Here is a 20023-nt window from a genome sequence, read left to right as displayed (position 1 = left end):
AAGGCCCACACTGTACTGTTACTGTTAAAGGGCTCTGGCCTAGACTGATTCTATTTTGTATGTCAATTGTTTGATAAGGGATTACACACTTAGTTTTCACAAACTCACCCTTCTGTCTAATTGTGCAGGTAATTCCCAGCCTTAGGCGATTCGGTGCTGCGAGAGACTTGAAAGTGGCCACACAACTGCTGTTGTTTAAATTTGCTTCTATTTTTATTAAATTTTATGCTAGGTTTTATTTTTGTAATAAGGCCTCTAAAATTTCTAGATTATAAATTCGGGATTTTATTAATTGTGATTCTTATCTGCTAGATGTAGAACCCGATTTTCCAAAACAATAATTATTTTTAAACGCTGCGTTTCCGTAACTCATTTTTTTTAAATATCACATTTTCGTAAATCATTTGTTTTAAATTAAGCTTCAGCAACAATAAGGTTTTGAAGGTAACAACTTTTCTTTAATAAACCTCGATTGGAAATAAACTAACGTAAACTGAGGTTTTGTACAAGTTTTAAATGGCAAGAAGGTTGAAATTTCAAGAAAGATTTTCAATGGAAACTCGGTTTTCGAAAAACACTTCAATGTGACCCGCCAGATTCGTGCCTAACTTCTAGGCTAGATTTGGGGTGTTACACTCTTTACAAAAGTTGTTTATCTAACAACAACCATTCATTTTATATCATCAAACTTCAAAACTCAAGTATGCTTATCAATAGCAAAACCCTCATACTTTAACAGTTTTACAAATTAACCCCCGAGTTAGCTAGATTAAGCTACAACGATCTCAGAAACATAGAAATCGTCAAAAATGGGACAAAAATACATACCTAATTGAGCAAAATAAGCTTGCCTAAATTTCAAGCTTCCATGGCTAAGTTTTCTTTTTTTTCTTTTTTAAAATTTTGATGGAAGATGATGATAATAGTTTATTTTATTTTATTTATTACAACTTTAATCACTAATTTCCAAAATTAACCTTAATAATTCATTCAATTTCCAATGATGACTACTCATGCTTATCCACTAACAACTTTATGGCTAATTACTATATAAAGACCTCCAATTTAAAATTCTATAGCTATTTAATACCTTTAGTTATTAAAACATAACGTTTGTACTTTACGCAATTTAGTCATTTTTATCAAATTAAGCATGTAAACGGTAAAATTTCTTAACAAAATTTTTTACAGTGTTTCTATCATATTGTAGACCATAAAATAAAATAAAATTGAAATTGGATTTGTACTCTCGAAATCACTGTTCCAATTTCACTAAAAATGGGTTGTTACAGTTTATCCGAGTTAGGGATTTGCGACTAAACAATATCTCCACTACTGATTTGACCGGAAGAAGCAATGTTAGAGGTAGTAAACAACTTAGAGTAGTTCATGACAAGAGATTCCAGGCCAGGCCTATCAGTAACCCATCTACTAATGAAGTCATTCAATCCTACAATTTTATTCGAATTCCTTTAAACTAAAATAAATAGATTGAAAAATCTAGTATTTCGTTCCCCATCAATAATCCAATTGACTCAAGATTTCGAAGCCCAAAGGAATTTCTTTTCTTTAAGAACATAACCCACTTCCTTAAACAGAGAATTATGGAGATCTATAAGAAAATTTGAGGGGGATTTAGTTAAAGCTTTCTCAGCCCCTAATAAATGGGCCAAAAGTAGGCTCTTCTTCCTAAAAACGTTACCAAACGTAGATCTATTTTACTAGGCCAAATAATTCATGAAAGGGGAAATAGTGTCTAATAGAGAATAATATGAGTTAGACAAAGAACTATCAAGAGTGTGACTAAATTCAGGATGATCAAACCACATTAATTGGAAACGGAAAGGCCCATTTCGTTTTTTCCAAGTACGATTGTTAAGACAAATAAGCAAAGGACAATGATCTGAGCGAACCTGAGGGAGATGCGTAACCAAATCATTTGGGTACTGTAACCTCTAGTTAGGATTCGCAAAAGCGTAATCGGTTCTTTCTTAGATAATATCAGAAAGATTACGGAGATTTTACCAAATGAATCTTGGGCCCTCATAATACTAACTTCCTTAATAATTTGTTCAACAATTTGGGGTGTATTGGCATCAACTTCCTCATCCATTTCTTTCAAACTATCCAAAGGAATTGCTGATAATCACCAAACTCACTCCCAAGGAGTGTTTCTTTATAAGAAACGATACGGTGAGGATTTGAGATCCCATGGTCTAGAACCTAAACTTTCTTGGTGCTTTAGAGAAGTTCCTCCTTTTCCTCAGTTAATAAATCGGCAGCAGGTGCAACAGAAGAATGAACGGTCGTCATCTTATCTTATCTTCCTACCAAACTATTATCTGCGCCTAAATTAACTTCTTACTAATTTTAAATCCTAACAAAAGACACCGCTGCGTGTTTGTGTGTGTGAACTCATAATACGATTATCCCTATCCTAACCTTCTTCAACTTTAGGTAATTGGTGGCATGTCTTAATAGGATTTTAATTAACTAATTATTGTGGCATTAGGTTGGTAACCCTTGACCCTGTATGGGTTTTCAAATTTCAATATAGTCAAATCCATCCTACCTACCCACCCATTTCATATAATCACCATGAAAATAGAAAAAAGTGAATAATAATGAAAATGGAAAAAAGTAAAGTCGTTACATGACACGATACCATACCCCTTCTCTTTTCCCTCAGCTTTTTCAAAATTTTATACAAAAACGTGATCCCATGAGAATAATTTAATCAAAATTGGCCAACCCACCCCCATGGATCTAATTGAATACGGCATGGAATGGAACTTCACGTGCTAATCCTGCCTGGACCTCTTCCTCAACACATGCTCATGCTGCTTCTTTCTTCTCAATTCATAATGCTCTCGAATTTTATGCTGTTAAGGGAGAAATCTAAGGAAGGGTCTTGTTTATTTTCTTTAAAATTAAACTAGTTTCTAGAAACAATTTTTTTAATTTAATAATATTTGTGTATTAATATAAGTTTTTGAAAAAAAATAATTATCAAATAATATTTTAAAATTAAAAATTATAAACATTTTCGATGTTTTGCTTTTTAAAAAAATTGTATTTACACAAAAAATAATTTTGCTTTGACTTCTGCTCTTAAAGATCAATTCCAGATATGAATATATTATGTTCAACTTGTAAACAAATGGGATTGCTGGGTTCTTCCTAACCTTGGTATCTGATATTGATTTAGGGATATTTTCACTTTTTGTCTTCTATTTCTATGCCTTGTGTTCTCATTCTCCATGAGCTAACTAATCACATTTTACCAAACAAAAAAAAATTCAGTGTCTGCACTTTTGTGCTTTGATTTAATGCAATACAAATATATGTTGAAGCATTTATAAAATAAAATTAAATCCCATAAAAAAATTTTGAACAATCTTAATCTTTAACAATAATATCAATGTCTACTATCGTATATATAAAATAAGGTTTTACCTGAGATATATTTTAGAAAGGAATATCAAAATTTAGGGAAACAATAACTTAAAAAAAATAAAATCATTTAAAATTATATTTTTTTAAAAAATTAATTATTTTTTTCTAAAAAACTCTTAAATTAAAATTAAAATATAATGGTTTTTCTTTTAGTAATCACATCCCATCAAATTGAACAACGAACATATATTATGAATGGAAATTTGGATACTGAAATAGTCTAAATTACATGGAGCACATTAAAATAATCCATAGATTTGAGAGGCTACTACCCCCAAAATAAAGCCATATATCCTTTAACACCTTGGAACTTCGATTCTGTCTCTATATGGAAGACATGTGAGCCCCAATTTCCATCCATTTTCTCTTTTTTAAGGCTTTAACCACAGTTATTATACAAGATTCCTAAATATTGCTTCAAAGTTTAAAGCATATAATCAGAGGTAAAATTAAAATTTTTTTAGAGGGTTCAAAATTAAGTTATATTTTTTATAATAGTGAAAATATAATTTTACCATTTTAATGGCTTATATCTTTATAATTTTTAAAGTATTAAATCAATGTAGAAACTTAAGTACAATTTTATCATTATAAATTTAAAAATTTAAGAATCCTAAAGGAAAAGTTTCTATTTTAGGGAGGTAAACCCCTGCCAACCCCTGAATTTGCTACTGCATGTAATCACATTGTATTATAAATGAAAAAAAATTGAATTTAAAAAATTAAAATTAAATATAAAATGATTATCTAATACATAAATATTTCTTCTTATTATATAAAAAAAAGAAAGTTAAAAAGCATTTGATCTCTGTGTCTCCCTTTCTTTTCTTTTTTTTTCAATTTAAAATTTCTATAAATAATATATCTTCATTTATCAATCAATAAATTGTAGGGGTTTTTTACAAAAATATTATAAAAAAATAAAAATTTACCAAAATATTATAACTTTTTTTATTTACCAAAATAGATATAAATTTTTTATTTACCAAAATATATAAAAAAAACTGCAAAAAAAAATCTGACAGATGTGACGGCACCTTTGTCACGCCAATGGCATTGGCGGCACCAAAGGTGCCAAAACCATTGGCGGCACCAATGGTGTCAATGTCATTGGCGGCACCAATGGTGCCATACTCATTGGCGACACTATTCGTATTATAAAACCGGGATCTGTTCAGCTGAAGGGAGAAAAATCAAAAGAAGAAGAAAAGTTGCTGCGGAAAAGAAGAGAAAAAGAGAGAAAAAGAAGGTATTTTTTTTAAAAATAATTGATTATATTGTTGTTATTATTTTCTATATTTTGTAAAAATTTTTGTTTTAGTTTAGTTATTAAGATTAATAAAACTCAAAACAATAGTATTAGTTAGTATTATTATTATTGTTGTTGTTGTTATTGTTGTTGTTGTTGTTAGTATTAAGATGTTATTAATGTATTAAGATGTAACTTAGTAATATTATTGTTAGCAAAAAACTAGTATTAGTATTATGGTTACTTATTATTTTTATTTACGAAAATAAACTAGTTAGTAAAAAACTAGTATTATTATTATAGTTAGTTAGTTAGTTATTATTTTTAGTAAAATTAATAATTTTAGTGTGTATTATTTTGAGTATAAAATTTTTTTAAGTAATTTAGTTACCGTTCGAGAATTTTTATGAGATTTTGTTTTTTTTTACAGATTAAATATTGAAGATGGATGCTAAGTTTCTTGTATGCGTTTATTTCGATGGAGTCATCTTGACAACAAGTGTTGGATGTGTATTTGAATGTCGACAACAAATAGCAATGAGATTTAATAGAAATGTATCGTTCGATGAAATGAAGGCAAGGATTAATGCAAAAATTCATAGACGTTGTGGGAGAAGGATATTAAAAATTTTCTACAAGTTTCCAGTTTCGACAAATCCGGTCAAATTCGTCGAAATAGAACTTGTAGACGACGAAGACGTGGAGACAATGGTCGATCTTTACTGTGGGAATGGGAGTGAGAAGAATGCACCGATTCACTTATTTGCTGAGTTTGTCGGTATGGAGCAAAATGAAGATGTTAATGCATCTGATGAAGAAGACGGGGCTGAAGAACCGCGGATGGTGGCTCCAATATCATACGTTGATAGTGAATCAACTATGGGTGGGATCGGTATCGACCTGAATATTACACCCGATGTTGACATGGTTGGTGGTGAAAAAGAAGGTGCCGGCGAATAAGAAGGTGGTGGCGATCATTGGGATGAAGAGGTCGATAGTGACGCTGATCCCGATGTGGACGATGTACCTGATGATATTGACGATGAAAATGTCAACAACGATGAAGGCATTAACGCTTCTTCGGTCAGAGAGCAGATGCGGCGTATTGTGATACACAATAATCCTAGGCCACATATGTCGCTCATAGATCCCGACGCAACGTATGTATCTAAGTTTCCGAAGTACCCTGAAATAGTTCATTCTCACGGGCTGGCCGTAGCATCTGATGATGATGAGTTATTCATAGGCCAGAGATTCAGCTGTAAAGAAGAGTGCGTATATGCCATTAAACGGTACAACATGAAGATATCGGTAGATTATAAAGTCTCCGTGTCTACTCCGACAATATATGTTGGGGAGTGTTGGAAGGCAGCGGAAAGCTGCAATTGGCGGGTACGAGCTGCATTCATTGGAAGTTCTCAGATGTGGGAGATACGAAAATTTGTTGGTCCTCATACATGCACATCAACACGTATGACAGAAGATCATGGAAAACTTGATTCGAAAATTATTTGTACGTGTATCATGCCAATGGTGAAGGACATGCCGACCATTAAAGTTTCGGTACTCATTGCGGAAATGCAAGCACGATTCCAGTATCGAGTCTCATATCGGAAGGCATGGATAGCTAAACAGATGGCGATGGAGCAACTGTATGGGGATTACGATTCGTCGTATAACGAGCTTCAAGGTTGGTGACTAACGCGTGCCAAAAACGGCATCCGATAAAGCGCCCATGACTACAGCAGTATGAGGCATCCGCCGATGTCTTTAACTTGCGGCTCTGTCCCCGACAAAGCTCTCGGTACAGCGTTGCTAGAACGACGGAACCCCAGCTATACGACCTAGCAGTGGAGAAATTAGCTAGCAGGGCAAGTATAACAAATGCACCCGTACGCTCGAGCAACGCACATCAGCTCACCTTCACTGGCGGTCGCTGATAATCCACATATTTTGGCTTTTAGCCATGTAAATTTTATGCCGGAAAAATATTTATCACCATCCTCTGGTGACTCTCCTAGGAGTTGATAGCAAACTGCAGCCGGATCGGTGAATGAAGATACTCCCGTTACGGGACTCCCGTCAATTGGGAGCCCAAGCTGCACTGCAACATTCTCCAAGGTCACCGTGCACTCCTCGCACAAAAAATGGAAAGTATGGGTCTCCGGACGCCACCGTTCCACTAGCGCAGATAATAAATCAAACCGCAAGTCAGAGGACCGAATCAATGCTACTGACCCAAATCCGGCTAGCTCCAGGTACGTCATAAATCGTGCATCCGGAGCTATCTTTAAAACACTCACACGGCCCCTTAGTACTCGGAACGAGTCCTGATAGTGTAAAATTACAGAAAAAATATTACGATAACATAATTTTTTGTATATACTGCCTATATCGTTTTTAAATAAATAGAACTCCTGATTAACAAATAATAAATCATACCGCGTTATTAGCCGCATCAGATATGTGTCTAATATCGCTTCGTATCAATCGAGCCATTGCGATGCCTGCAAGTTGAAAAAAAAGTTAGTAAATAAATCTTACTTCGGTCATTTATTCCTATTTTTTCTCCGCATTTTATTACTTTAAAAAATCATAATTTCTAATTTTATAATTTTACATTATTTCAGTGCATAATGTTTTAAATTTATTACTCTAGTGTGTTATTTAAATTAATTTGGTGTAAAAAAACAACCCTTACCCCTGCCCTTTGCTCGTATTATTTTCTCGATTTTTATTACTTTAAATAAAAATATATTATTCTCGTATTTTATTGTTTTATATTATTTCAGTACATTTTCTTTGAAATATTTTGTATTAATTATTTCTGAATTTTATAAAAGTTAGTAATACACTCTTACTTCTGCCATTTGTTCGTATTTTTTTCTCCGTATTTTATTACTTTAAAAAATATCATAAACTTAGTCTTTTATAATTTTACATTATTTCAGTGCATCATGTTTGAAATTTATTAATTTAGTGTGTTAAGGGGGAATAAAAGAAAATAATAAATAAGCAGGGATTAAAAGGTAATTAGCCACATATTTGTGCCGCCTTTTTTTCCCCTCCATCACCCCTTTTTTTTCTCTATTATTTTGGTAAATAAAGAAAAAGTTTATAAAATTTTGGTTTTTTTTTTGTAATATTTTGCTAAAAAACCCGCAATAAACCATTTCCTCTGCCCTTTGGTCGTATTATTATTTTCCTGATTTTTATTACTTTCAATAAAACTATATTATTTTCGTATTTTATAATTTTATATTATTTCAGTACATTTTGTTTCAATTATTTGTATAAATTATTTCTGAATTTTTAAAAAAAATTTACTAATACACTCTTACTGCGGCCATTTGTTCGTATTTTTTATCCGTATTTTATTTTTTTTAAATATCGTAATTTTTTATTTTATAATTTTACATTATTTCAATTTATTATGTTTGAAATCTATTACATGTGCATTTTTCACATTTTTTTCCGCATTTTATTATTTTCGATAAATATACAATTCTCGTTTTTTCTTTTCGTATTTTATGTTTTCTTAAACATACTTCTTTGTCATTTTACTTTTAGTGCTATTTTCCTAAAATTTTAATTTCAAATTCCTAAGTAAATTTCATAAAAAAAATCCCTAATCAACATACAATGTACATACTATTATTTTTTCATTCTAAATATATTTCATAAAATATATATGCTAAATAAAATAATAAAATAACTATAATGAAATAACATAAATTTTAAATACACAAATGTTACAAAAAAAATTAAATTTATACAAAAAAAATTAAATTTATAAATAAAATTACCTTTTTTTTTTCCTTCCTTCCCTCTTCTTCTCCTTTCCTTTTCTTTCCTTCTTTCTTTCTTTTTTCTTCTCTTTTCATTTTCTTCTTCTTCTTTATTTCTTTTTTTCTCTTATCCTTTCCTTTTCTTTCCTCTCCTTTTTTTCTTTCCCTCTCCTTCTGCCCCCCACCACCGAACCCCCTATTATTAACTGGTGCCGCCAATGGTTTTGACACCTTTGGTGCCGCCAATCCCATTGGCGTGACCAGGGTCCGTCACATCAGTCAGATTTTTTTTACAAGTTTTTTTTATTTTTTTGATATATTTTGATAAATAAAAAAATTATATATATTTTGGTAAATAAAAAAAATTATAATATTTTGATAAATTTTTATTTTTTATAATATTTTTGTAAAAAACCCAAATTGTAGTGTATAATCAAGAGAGTGCAAATCCCCCATTTTTGACCTTTCATGGGCGATAAACTATATATGTTTTTAACCTAATTTTCAAAAGAAGTTTTTTATACGTTATTTTTTTATCCTTTATTTCTATATACTATAAGACAGCTCTTATGCAAATGTGATCTAAATAATATTTTTTAATAATATAAAAAAAAGTAGTGGATCTTTCTAAGTTTTCTTTGTACCCATTAGTGGAAAAAAAATTATTCCAAGAATAAATAAAACTATTTAATAATTCACTTTAATTAAATCCCTGTACTTTTTAGACTTTTAAAATTTAATCTCTCTATTCTTAAATTTAAGAATTTAGTCACTTTACTTATTTAATTTAAAAAATTAAAGACCAATTGATAACATTATTAACGAGTTCTAGTTAAATTTAGTTATGCTTCATTTTAATTATGTTGTTTAAATTGGATCAATTTAGAGATAGATAAAAAGTCGATTAACTAATGAATCAATATAGACCAATTGAATTGGATTAAAAACTTATTAAATCAAATTTTATAATTTTATAATAAATTATATATTTTGAAATTTTTTGATAAAAAAACTCTAGACATAAATAGATTTTTATTTACATTTTTGAAATCGTGGTTGCTTATAAATGAATTTAGCGCGTAAAATTGATGTGGGACATGGAAACTGCTTGCAATGGAAGAGAGCAACTCGTCAACTATTGTTTGTTATCTTTTGAAAATGTCCTCGTGATTCGTACACTTGTGGCGGACAAAGTCTCGGGGGAATTTCGAAAAGCTCTGGTCCCAAAAAAAAAAAGTATTTACTGTTTGGTATATGATTTCAGATAAACATGAATTTGAATGTGTAAGAAAAAGAAGAAGTTCAATTTTACTTTTATGACATCAATATTCAATGTATTAATTCAACTAAACAATTAACAAGAAAAATCTGTGCCATTTAACGGGAAAGATATAGGTGCAACCAATTTTAACTACAATTTCTATTCTTAATTTTAAAATGTATATTATATTGAATCTCATGTGATGGTGTTCATTGTCTTAGATATGATTTGGATTTCAGTCGCGTTAGTTGTGTTGGTTATTCGAACTTTCTTTATTATTGTAATTCACCAAAAAAACAAATTGTTTTCTAATTTTTCACTTAAAATTTTACTTATTTTAAGAATAGTTTTTTTTTAATTATATAGATTAAAAAACTATCTATATTAAAATTTTCAAGTTGATATTTTTTGATACAAATTGGATTAAAACATATTATAACTTTAATTGAATTATTGTGAAGTCATCTTCAGATCTACCTATTGACATGCTCCTTTAACTAATTTAAAACACAATTTAAATAATAAGAGTATTAAAAATAATTTTAAACATAGATTAATTGCACCAAGTATCTTTAAATTACGGTCTAAATTTTAAAATATTATAATTAAATCATTAAATGATTAATATTACATTTAATGTCAATTTAAATCTAGCGTGTACTTATCACTTAAATTACTTTGATTTGAATTTGTAATAATAAATTTTACTTTGTTTACATTTCAGATCTAATGTATATATTTCCAATTTAAACTAAGTGTTTTTGAAAAAGTTGAATTTTAAATTTAAAATTTAAACTGATGTGTAATGCCTAAACAAATTGTTGATGTTAATTAATATAATACTAGTATTAATTTAATGACTTAATCAAAATATTGGATGATAGTTTAAGGTGGTGGGGGCAGTTCAAACTTGTTCATGTGCTTAAACCCCAAAAGCGCTCCGCTTCATCTCCCAACTTTCAATGAGATAATTTGGTTATTCACTTTCTCTTCCCCTTTCCCTGTTAAAAGAGGGTGTTTGACCTTAGTCACTATGTGCTCTTTTTTATTTAATAAAAACTACATAGTAAATGAATGCATGATTTTTTTAGACAACTTTATTGAATTTTACTAACTTGTAGTGTACATAACATTAAAGAAGATTTTGAAAGCAATAAATACTAGAAAATGATATATAGGTGTAAACATAAGATTATTAACATGAACCCCCACGAAATGAATCACATTATTACTCGTTTTGTGGTTACTCATTTTAGAGATTGATTAGGTGAGTTCCTAATCTAATATCTGGTTGAATTTAGTAGTATATCGATCAATTTTTTTTTAAAAAATATTAGTACAATAAATCCATCTTATAAGCTTTTTTTTTTGGATAAGGATGAATTATAATTTGATGGTAAACAAAAATAATTTTCATTGTAATAAGCTTTTAGGTCATTTTTTGGGAAAAATATTAGTAATTTGATTTTTATATAAATATAAATTTAAATAATACTAAATATTACTATATTGATAAAAAAATTATTTTTAAGTATTAAAAACATTTAAAAATATTAAATATTAAAATCAAACATTATAATTTTCAATATTATCAAACATATACATTAAATAGTATTAAATATATATTTTTAGCAAAAAAAGTATTTAATCATATAATAAATTAATATTTTATAGTATAAAATATTGAAAAATTATGTTACTATTTTAATAATATAAAAATGAAACTTTGTTTAAATCCTATTTAGTTTCATTTATCTATTTTAATTTTATTGTTGCATTATCCATTCTCATATATAAATATAAATATAAAAATTAAAATTTAATTATATATTAATTATTTTTGAATTTATATAAGATACTATTTATTATAAAAATAATCTTATTATCAAATAAATTTTCGTTCCCAATATTTTTTTTAGAAAATATCATCTTATTCTAATTTCCCAATATTTCTAAAACTATTAAGAAAATAAAAAATTCCCATTAGACTCTGGAAATATAGGAAAACGCCAAAAGAACAAAAAAAAGAAGCTATCGGTTAAAGCTTCAAAATATTCACTTTACCAAAAATAAAATAATAAAACATTAAAAAAAGTTAAACGCGTAATAAACCCGCCCAATCCCGCTATCTCGGTTTATTTGGGCTTTCTCTTTTCAAAAAAAAAAAAAAAATCTAAACCGGCTACAACATCTTTCAAAGTTCAAACTCCCTTATTATTATTTTTTAATGCAATGACTCTCCGTTACCGTCCCGGCAGCCAGTCGGGCCCACCACGAACGGCGCGTGAAGATGAACCTTACAACATAATCCCCGTCCACAACCTACTTGCCGACCACCCTTCCCTCCGTTTCCCAGAAGTACGGGCCGCCGCCGCCGCTCTACGCACCGTCGGAGATCTGCGCAGGCCTCCTTATGCTCAATGGCAACCTTCCATGGACCTCCTGGATTGGCTTGCTCTCTTTTTCGGTTTCCAACACGACAACGTCAGGAACCAGAGGGAACATCTTGTGCTCCACTTGGCTAACGCTCAGATGAGCCTGACTCCTCCGCCGGACAACATCGACACCCTCGACCGTAGTGTCCTCCGTAGGTTTCGCCGTAAGCTTCTCAAAAACTACACTAGCTGGTGCTCTTATTTAGGCAAAAAGTCCAACATATGGATCTCTGACAGCAGCCGCTCTAACTCTGACCACCGGCGGGAGTTACTGTACGTGGGACTATATTTGTTGATTTGGGGCGAATCTGCTAATCTTCGTTTCATGCCTGAATGCATCTGCTACATCTTCCACCACATGGCCATGGAGTTAAACAAGATTCTCGAAGATTACATCGACGAAAATACTGGTCAGCCTGTTATGCCGTCGATATCCGGAGAAAACGCGTTTCTGAACTGTGTGGTGAAACCCATATACGAGACTGTAAAGGCTGAAGTGGAGAGCAGCAAGAACGGAACAGCTTCGCATACTGCTTGGAGGAATTATGATGATTTGAATGAGTATTTTTGGAGTAAGAGGTGTTTTCAGAAACTCAAGTGGCCGATTGATGTGGGCAGTAATTTTTTCGTTACTTCCAGTAAGAGTAAACATATCGGGAAAACTGGGTTCGTTGAGCAAAGGTCTTTTTGGAATCTTTACAGGAGTTTTGATAGGCTTTGGGTGATGCTGTTTTTGTTTCTTCAGGCGGCTATTATTGTGGCTTGGGAAGAGAAGGAGTATCCTTGGCAAGCATTATCAATTAGAAATTGTCGGGTTAAGATTTTGACATTGTTTATTACTTGGAGTGGGATGAGGTTTTTGCAGGCTTTATTAGATGCAGGGATGCAGTATAGCCGTGTGACGAGAGAAACCTTGGGTCTCGGCATTAGGATGGTGTTAAAGGTGGTGATTGCTGCTGCATGGATAGTGATTTTTGCAGTTTGTTATGGAAGGATCTGGCAGAATAACCATGGTAGAAATTGGACAGCTGAGGCTGATAGGAGGGTGCGCCTCTTTTTACAAATAGCCTTCGCTTATGTGTTACCTGAGTTATTGGCATTGGCTTTGTTTGTGATTCCTTGGGTTAGGAACTTCATTGAGCAGACAAATTGGAAGATCTTTTACCTGTTGTCTTGGTGGTTTCAGAGTAAGAGCTTTGTTGGTCGGGGATTGAGGGAAGGGCTAGTTGATAATGTTAAATATACTCTGTTCTGGGCACTGGTTTTGGCTACGAAATTTGCATTTAGTTATTTCTTACAGATCAAACCAATGATTAGACCTACGAAACAAATGTTGGATCTTAAGGATGTGCCCTATGAATGGCACGAGATTTTCGGTGGAAGTAACAGATTTGCTGTCGGTTTGTTGTGGCTGCCTGTGGTGTTCATTTACTTGATGGATATTCAGATTTGGTATTCAATCTATTCTGCCTTTGTGGGAGCAGGAGTGGGGTTATTCCTGCACTTGGGTGAGATTAGGAACATTCAACAGTTGAAGCTGAGGTTTCAGTTCTTTGCCAGTGCAATTCAGTTCAATCTGATGCCTGAAGAGCAGTTATTGAATGCCAGAGGAACATTTAGGAGCAAGCTTAATGATGCTATTCACCGGTTGAAGCTGAGATATGGGCTTGGGCGTCCTTTTAGGAAGCTTGAATCAAACCAGGTTGAGGCTCACAAGTTTGCTCGGATATGGAATGAGATAATTGCCATTTTCAGGGAAGAAGATATCATATCTGATCGAGAAGTTGAGCTGCTAGAGTTGCCCCAGAATTCTTGGAATGTGAGGGTTATTCGCTGGCCATGTTTGTTGCTATGTAATGAGCTGTTGCTTGCTCTCAGCCAGGCAAAAGAGTTGGTTGATGCTCCTGATAAGTCGCTTTGGAATAAAATTTGCAAGAGTGAGTATAGACGTTGTGCCATGATTGAAGCATATGACAGTATCAAGCACATGATGCTTGAAATTCTCAATGTCCAGTCTGAAGAGCATTCCATTCTCACTGTTCTGTTTCAAGAAATTGATCATTCTGTCGAGATCGAGAAATTCACCAAGACATTCAGAATGACTGCACTACCCCACCTTCATATGAAGTTGATAAAACTTGTTGATATTTTGACTAAGCCCAAGAAGGATGTGAATCAGGTGGTTAATACTTTGCAGGCCCTTTATGAGATTGCTGTCCGTGATTTTTTCAAAGACAAAAGGACCATTGAACAGCTAAGGGAGGATGGATTGGCTCCTCGTGACCCTGCTGCCATGGCTGGATTGCTGTTTGAAAATGCTGTTAAGTTGCCTGACCCCAGTGATGAGAAGTTCTATAGGCAAGTTAGGCGCTTGCATACAATTCTTACCTCCAGGGATTCTATGCAGAATATTCCTGTTAATCTTGAGGCTAGACGAAGAATTGCATTCTTTAGCAACTCGCTCTTTATGAATATGCCTCATGCACCGCAAGTAGAGAAGATGATGGCTTTTAGTGTCCTTACACCTTACTACAACGAAGAAGTGCTCTACAGCAGAGAACAACTCCGAACTGAGAATGAAGATGGGATTTCGATCCTATATTACTTGCAGACCATATATGATGATGAGTGGAAAAATTTCATGGAAAGAATGCGACGAGAGGGAATGGTAAAGGATGATGAGATATGGACAACCAAGATGAGAGATTTGAGGCTGTGGGCATCATACAGAGGCCAGACACTTACACGCACTGTCAGAGGAATGATGTACTATTATAGAGCTCTGAAGATGCTGGCTTTCCTTGATTCTGCATCAGAGATGGATATTAGAGAAGGGGCACGAGAACTTGGTTCAATGCGGAGAGATGGTGGTTTGGACAGTTTCAACTCTGAAAGGTCACCTTCTTCCAGAACTTTAAGCAGAGCAAATAGTTCTCTGGGTCTGCTATTCAAAGGCCACGAGCAAGGCACGTGTATGATGAAATACACATATGTAGTTGCTTGCCAGATTTATGGGGCTCAGAAGGCCAAAAAGGATCCGCATGCTGAGGAAATCCTGTATCTGATGAAACAGCATGAAGCTCTTCGAGTAGCCTATGTTGATGAGGTTTCAACTGGGAGGGATGAGGAGGAGTATTACTCTGTTCTTGTGAAGTATGATCAGCAATTAGAGAAGGAGGTGGAGATCTATCGTGTCAAATTGCCTGGTCCGTTGAAGCTTGGAGAGGGCAAGCCAGAAAATCAAAATCATGCCCTTATCTTCACCCGTGGTGGTGCTGTTCAAACTATTGACATGAACCAAGACAACTATTTTGAAGAGGCATTGAAAATGCGCAATCTCTTGGAGGAATACAAACAGTACTACGGTATACGAAAGCCGACTATCTTAGGAGTCAGGGAACACATTTTTACTGGTTCTGTTTCATCACTAGCTTGGTTTATGTCAGCTCAAGAAACAAGTTTTGTTACTTTGGGACAACGTGTCTTGGCAAATCCTTTGAAAATTCGAATGCATTATGGCCATCCAGATGTCTTTGACAGGTTTTGGTTTCTGAGTCGGGGTGGGATCAGTAAAGCTTCCAGAGTGATTAATATTAGCGAGGATATTTTTGCTGGCTTTAATTGTACTTTGCGAGGAGGCAATGTCACACATCATGAATACATCCAGGTTGGCAAAGGAAGGGATGTTGGGTTGAATCAAATATCTATGTTTGAAGCCAAGGTTGCTAGTGGGAATGGCGAGCAAGTTCTCAGCAGAGATGTCTATCGGCTGGGTCATAGACTGGACTTCTTCAGGATGTTGTCATTCTTTTATACGACTGTGGGGTTCTTTTTCAATACGATGATGGTCATTCTTACTGTATATGCTTTTCTTTGGGGCAGACTTTACCTAGCTCTTAGTGGTGTTGAGAATGCTGCGCTGTCTAGCAGCAGTGACAACAATAGAGCACTTGGTGCCATCTTAAATCAGCAGTTCATCATCCAACTTGGTCTCTTCACTGCTCTTCCAATGATAGTGGAGAATTCCCTTGAGCATGGATTCCTTCAAGCTATCTGGGATTTCATAACAATGCAGCTTCAGCTTTCATCTGTTTTCTACACCTTCTCCATGGGAACCCGAACTCACTACTTTGGCCGGACTGTCCTTCATGGTGGTGCAAAGTATCGGGCGACTGGCCGTGGTTTTGTTGTTCAGCACAAGAGTTTTGCAGAAAATTATAGACTGTATGCACGTAGCCATTTTGTAAAGGCTATTGAGCTTGGTCTCATACTTATAGTTTATGCATCTCACAGCCCTGTAGCTAAGGACACATTTGTTTACATAGCTTTGACTATCTCAAGTTGGTTTCTGGTCCTATCATGGATTATGGCCCCTTTTGTATTCAATCCTTCTGGTTTTGATTGGTTGAAGACTGTTTATGACTTTGATGAATTTATGAACTGGATTTGGTACCGTGGTGGTGTGTTTGCAAAGGCTGAACAAAGCTGGGAAAGGTGGTGGTATGAGGAGCAGGATCATCTAAGGACAACTGGCCTCTGGGGAAAGCTACTGGAGATAATTTTAGACCTTCGATTTTTCTTTTTCCAGTATGGGATTGTGTACCAGTTGGGTATTGCTAATCACAGTACCAGTATTGCTGTATACTTGCTTTCTTGGATCTACATTTTTGTGGCATTTGGAATTTATCTGGTAATCTCATATGCTCGGGACAAATATGCAGCTAAGGAGCATATATATTTCCGGATGGTTCAGTTCCTGGTCATCATTCTTGGAATACTAGTTATTATTGCACTGCTTGAGTTTACAGCCTTTAATTTTGTTGACATTTTCACCAGTTTATTGGCTTTTATTCCTACTGGCTGGGGACTTATATCAATCGCTCAAGTACTTAGACCATTCCTGCATTCTACCTGGCTTTGGGAATCTGTGGTTTCTGTAGCTCGGCTGTATGATATAATGTTTGGAGTTCTTGTTATGGTCCCTCTGGCATTTTTGTCGTGGATGCCTGGATTTCAGTCAATGCAGACAAGGATCTTATTTAATGAAGCATTTAGCAGGGGCCTGCGAATTTTCCAGATTGTTACTGGGAAAAAATCAAGTGACTCATAGTTTGAGGTAATTTACCAGCAATTGTCTGTTTTATAGTTTCTTTTGCCAGAGATATTTTAGAATGATCTGGTGGCTGATTATTTATTTATTTAGTTTAAATGCTAATGGGCAATTTGGCTAGCAAGTATAATTATACTTTAGCATAATGCTGTTTGGTTAGGTTCACTAACGTTTCGCTTTTCTTTCTTGAGTTTTTATTGTTCATTTCATAAATGAGAAAAGACTGCGGTTTTTTTTCTCTTCATATTTGTGGCTTCTTTGTTTATAAACGTCTTTAAAACTCTGAATTCCATTCAATTGTCTCCTTCTGCTTCGGTGCTAATTTTCTGTATTATAATGATACTAGATGCAATGGGTTTTATTCTTTTCTTTTTTCCAGCAAATTGATTCTGTTTGTGGACTATGAGCTTTTTATGCTTTTGCAATTGCATTGGCCATCCCCTTTTTTTTCCACTTTCTTTCTTCTTTCCATGTTTGGTCTTAGTGATTCCTATTCATCTCTTAGTTTCTTTTATTGGAATAAGTTGGGGCTAGGTTGGTTCATGCTGCATCCGAAGCTCTGTTGCGTTTTGTTTTGAATTTGACTTATTATGTAGTAGGCTGCAGATAATGGTTATACTTCATTAGGTCATGGAAACGGATGGTGAGAGGTTTATGGAGTTTTTGTCTTTCTTGCCATGACTGCAAATTTTTCTAGTGTTTTCCTGTTAAAACCTTTGCTGTCTGCTGGAAATATTTATCTTTTGTTTAATCATGGTTCATGGCCATGCACCGCCTTTCCATAAGGCCCCTCAAGACTGGAATCTCATAATATGCCTTGCCTTTAGGTTTGTCCTGTTTAGGGTCCACTATCTTCTATTCAGGGTGTTACTTGATGGCTACCTGAGAATTAATCTGTGTCAACTCCAAGATTGTCCATATGCCCTGAATAATTTCAGTCCAAAAATTCAAGTAGCATTTATCTATAATACATTTGTATGCTGCAGTTGTGGTGTGCATTCCATTTCGATAGGTACATTTTGTCCTTAAAGGCTTTGTTTTGGCAGTCAGTCAATCCATGTTTATATCTATCTGTTGAAGTTCAGAGTTTAAAACCTGTGACAAGCTTGAGATGTAATGATCCTCCTCCAATCATTCTCAAGTCAGTGTAACTGGAAACATACATAAAACCGCGTGCAACCTGTCCTGTAAATTGTCTTATCATATTAAGTTTCTACTCTGTTATCACAATTGAAAAGTAGCTATCTCCTATCAGGCAAATGGTACTTGGTAAAGTTCTTGCAGTTTTTCCAGTTCATTTCAGACTGAATTTACCCTTGAAACCTAATTTCTAGGCAACTTGTCCTAGAATGTGGAATTACCTTAGTTTTCTGATCTAAATATTGTTAAACTTTAAATCATGCAATAGAAAAGTCTAAAAACCAGATAAACTGTTTATCATTGGTGTCCTTTCAGGCCTTGATGTAGTATGTCATCTACTATCTTCCAAGTTTCTTGGGACATGGCTGATTCATGGCATGATGGTTGACCTGCTAAAAAAAATAGCTTTAGAAGAAATTTGTATGATTTGGTAGTCGGGGCCTTTGGGCCTTTGGCATGCAACTTGGGTGCTTGCTGAAGCTGTCACCATGCTGTGTCCTTTATAGACATGCAAGCCTGCAGAAAACTAGGCCATTTGTTCAAACTTCGAAATGCTTGTTAATGATTTTCTTGGAACATTTTAACTAAACAGAGAATTCCAAGTGATGTCATGGATTGCTCATAGTTTCTTGGCATTATCTTTTGCAGGTTGGTATTATTCATCATGAGAGACTATCTGGACAAGAGTTGATTAGGTAGATTAAAGTGCTTGGTTCAATGGAGATTCTTGTAAGACAGAAGGTGTAGCTGCCATGGCATTAGTTTGATTTTGGACTTAGCGGCTGGGGAGGATATTGCCTTCATGTTTTGATATATTGTTCATAATGGCTAGCTTCAGCTTTGTTTACTGTTTACTGTAATTAAGCTTTGTTTACTTAAATTACGTGCTTTTTTCATTTTTTTTAAACTTTCCCAGGTTTCCAGAGGTACTGATGCTCTTTATGCAGTGTTGTTGATTGCGAGTATAGCTTTGTATTCTATAGATTGTTGAGAGATGGTAGTATATTTGTTATTCTTTTGTCTGAAATACATCATTTGTTCACTCACTACCTGTCTTTAATTTTTATTTTTTTTAACAAAATGATAAAGAAGAATGTCATTTGGTCCTTGAAACTATTTTAGCCTGCATTTCGGCAATTAAGTCGCCTCCTCCGCATGATGTCGATGACTTTTCCTAGGACCAACACTATAAATTCTCCACAAAATCTGCATATGAAGCTATTGATGATTACCAGGTTGATGAAGGTGATAGGAGATGGCAGTGGATATGGTGAATCCGAGTTGGCTGATATGTGGGGATGCAATTGAATTGAGGGCATCAACCATGTGCTTCGCAGTTGATTTATCTGGCCGAGGACTATTAAAGCTGACAAGTTGGTGGAATTTATAAGGTTGGAGGTCAAAGAATGGTTCCTTGCAAATCTTGCTAATGAAAGTGAGGATTGGGATATACGTTTTGGAACAATAATAAGATGATTTTTTTTTTTGTACTGATTTTATTAAGACAATAGATTTTGATGGGGGAAGGAGGGTGAGGGACACTGGCTACTGGTCGGCTGACTCCCACCAACGCTGATTGCACCA

At 34.0% G+C, this 20023-nt stretch overlaps 1 protein-coding gene and 1 non-coding gene across 2 annotated transcripts; both read left to right on the top strand.

Moving 5' to 3' along the window:
* Positions 1-11839: 11839 nt before the first annotated feature.
* LOC107909293 (callose synthase 12) lies at positions 11840-19485 on the top strand. The gene is made up of 2 exons (XM_016836769.2): positions 11840-17305; positions 19088-19485. Exon 1 carries the CDS (start codon positions 11987-11989, stop codon positions 17297-17299), a length of 5313 nt encoding a protein of 1770 aa, XP_016692258.2. The 5' UTR covers positions 11840-11986; the 3' UTR covers positions 17300-17305; positions 19088-19485.
* LOC121215208 (small nucleolar RNA J33) lies at positions 14940-15020 on the top strand. Its single transcript, XR_005910937.1, has one exon. It is a non-coding gene; the product is annotated as a small nucleolar RNA J33 (small nucleolar RNA).
* Positions 19486-20023: the final 538 nt, after the last annotated feature.

This window comes from Gossypium hirsutum, chromosome D02 (assembly GCF_007990345.1).
Source record: "Gossypium hirsutum isolate 1008001.06 chromosome D02, Gossypium_hirsutum_v2.1, whole genome shotgun sequence".
Classification (NCBI taxonomy): domain Eukaryota; kingdom Viridiplantae; phylum Streptophyta; class Magnoliopsida; order Malvales; family Malvaceae; genus Gossypium; species Gossypium hirsutum.
Note: the sequence above shows the minus strand (reverse complement) of the source record. Positions and strands in the feature narration are given on the sequence as shown.

Excerpts from the sequence above, each read along its gene's own strand:
- LOC107909293 (XM_016836769.2), top strand. The coding sequence starts at position 11,987 with ATGACTCTCCGTTACCGTCCCGGCAGCCAGTCGGGCCCACCACGAACG.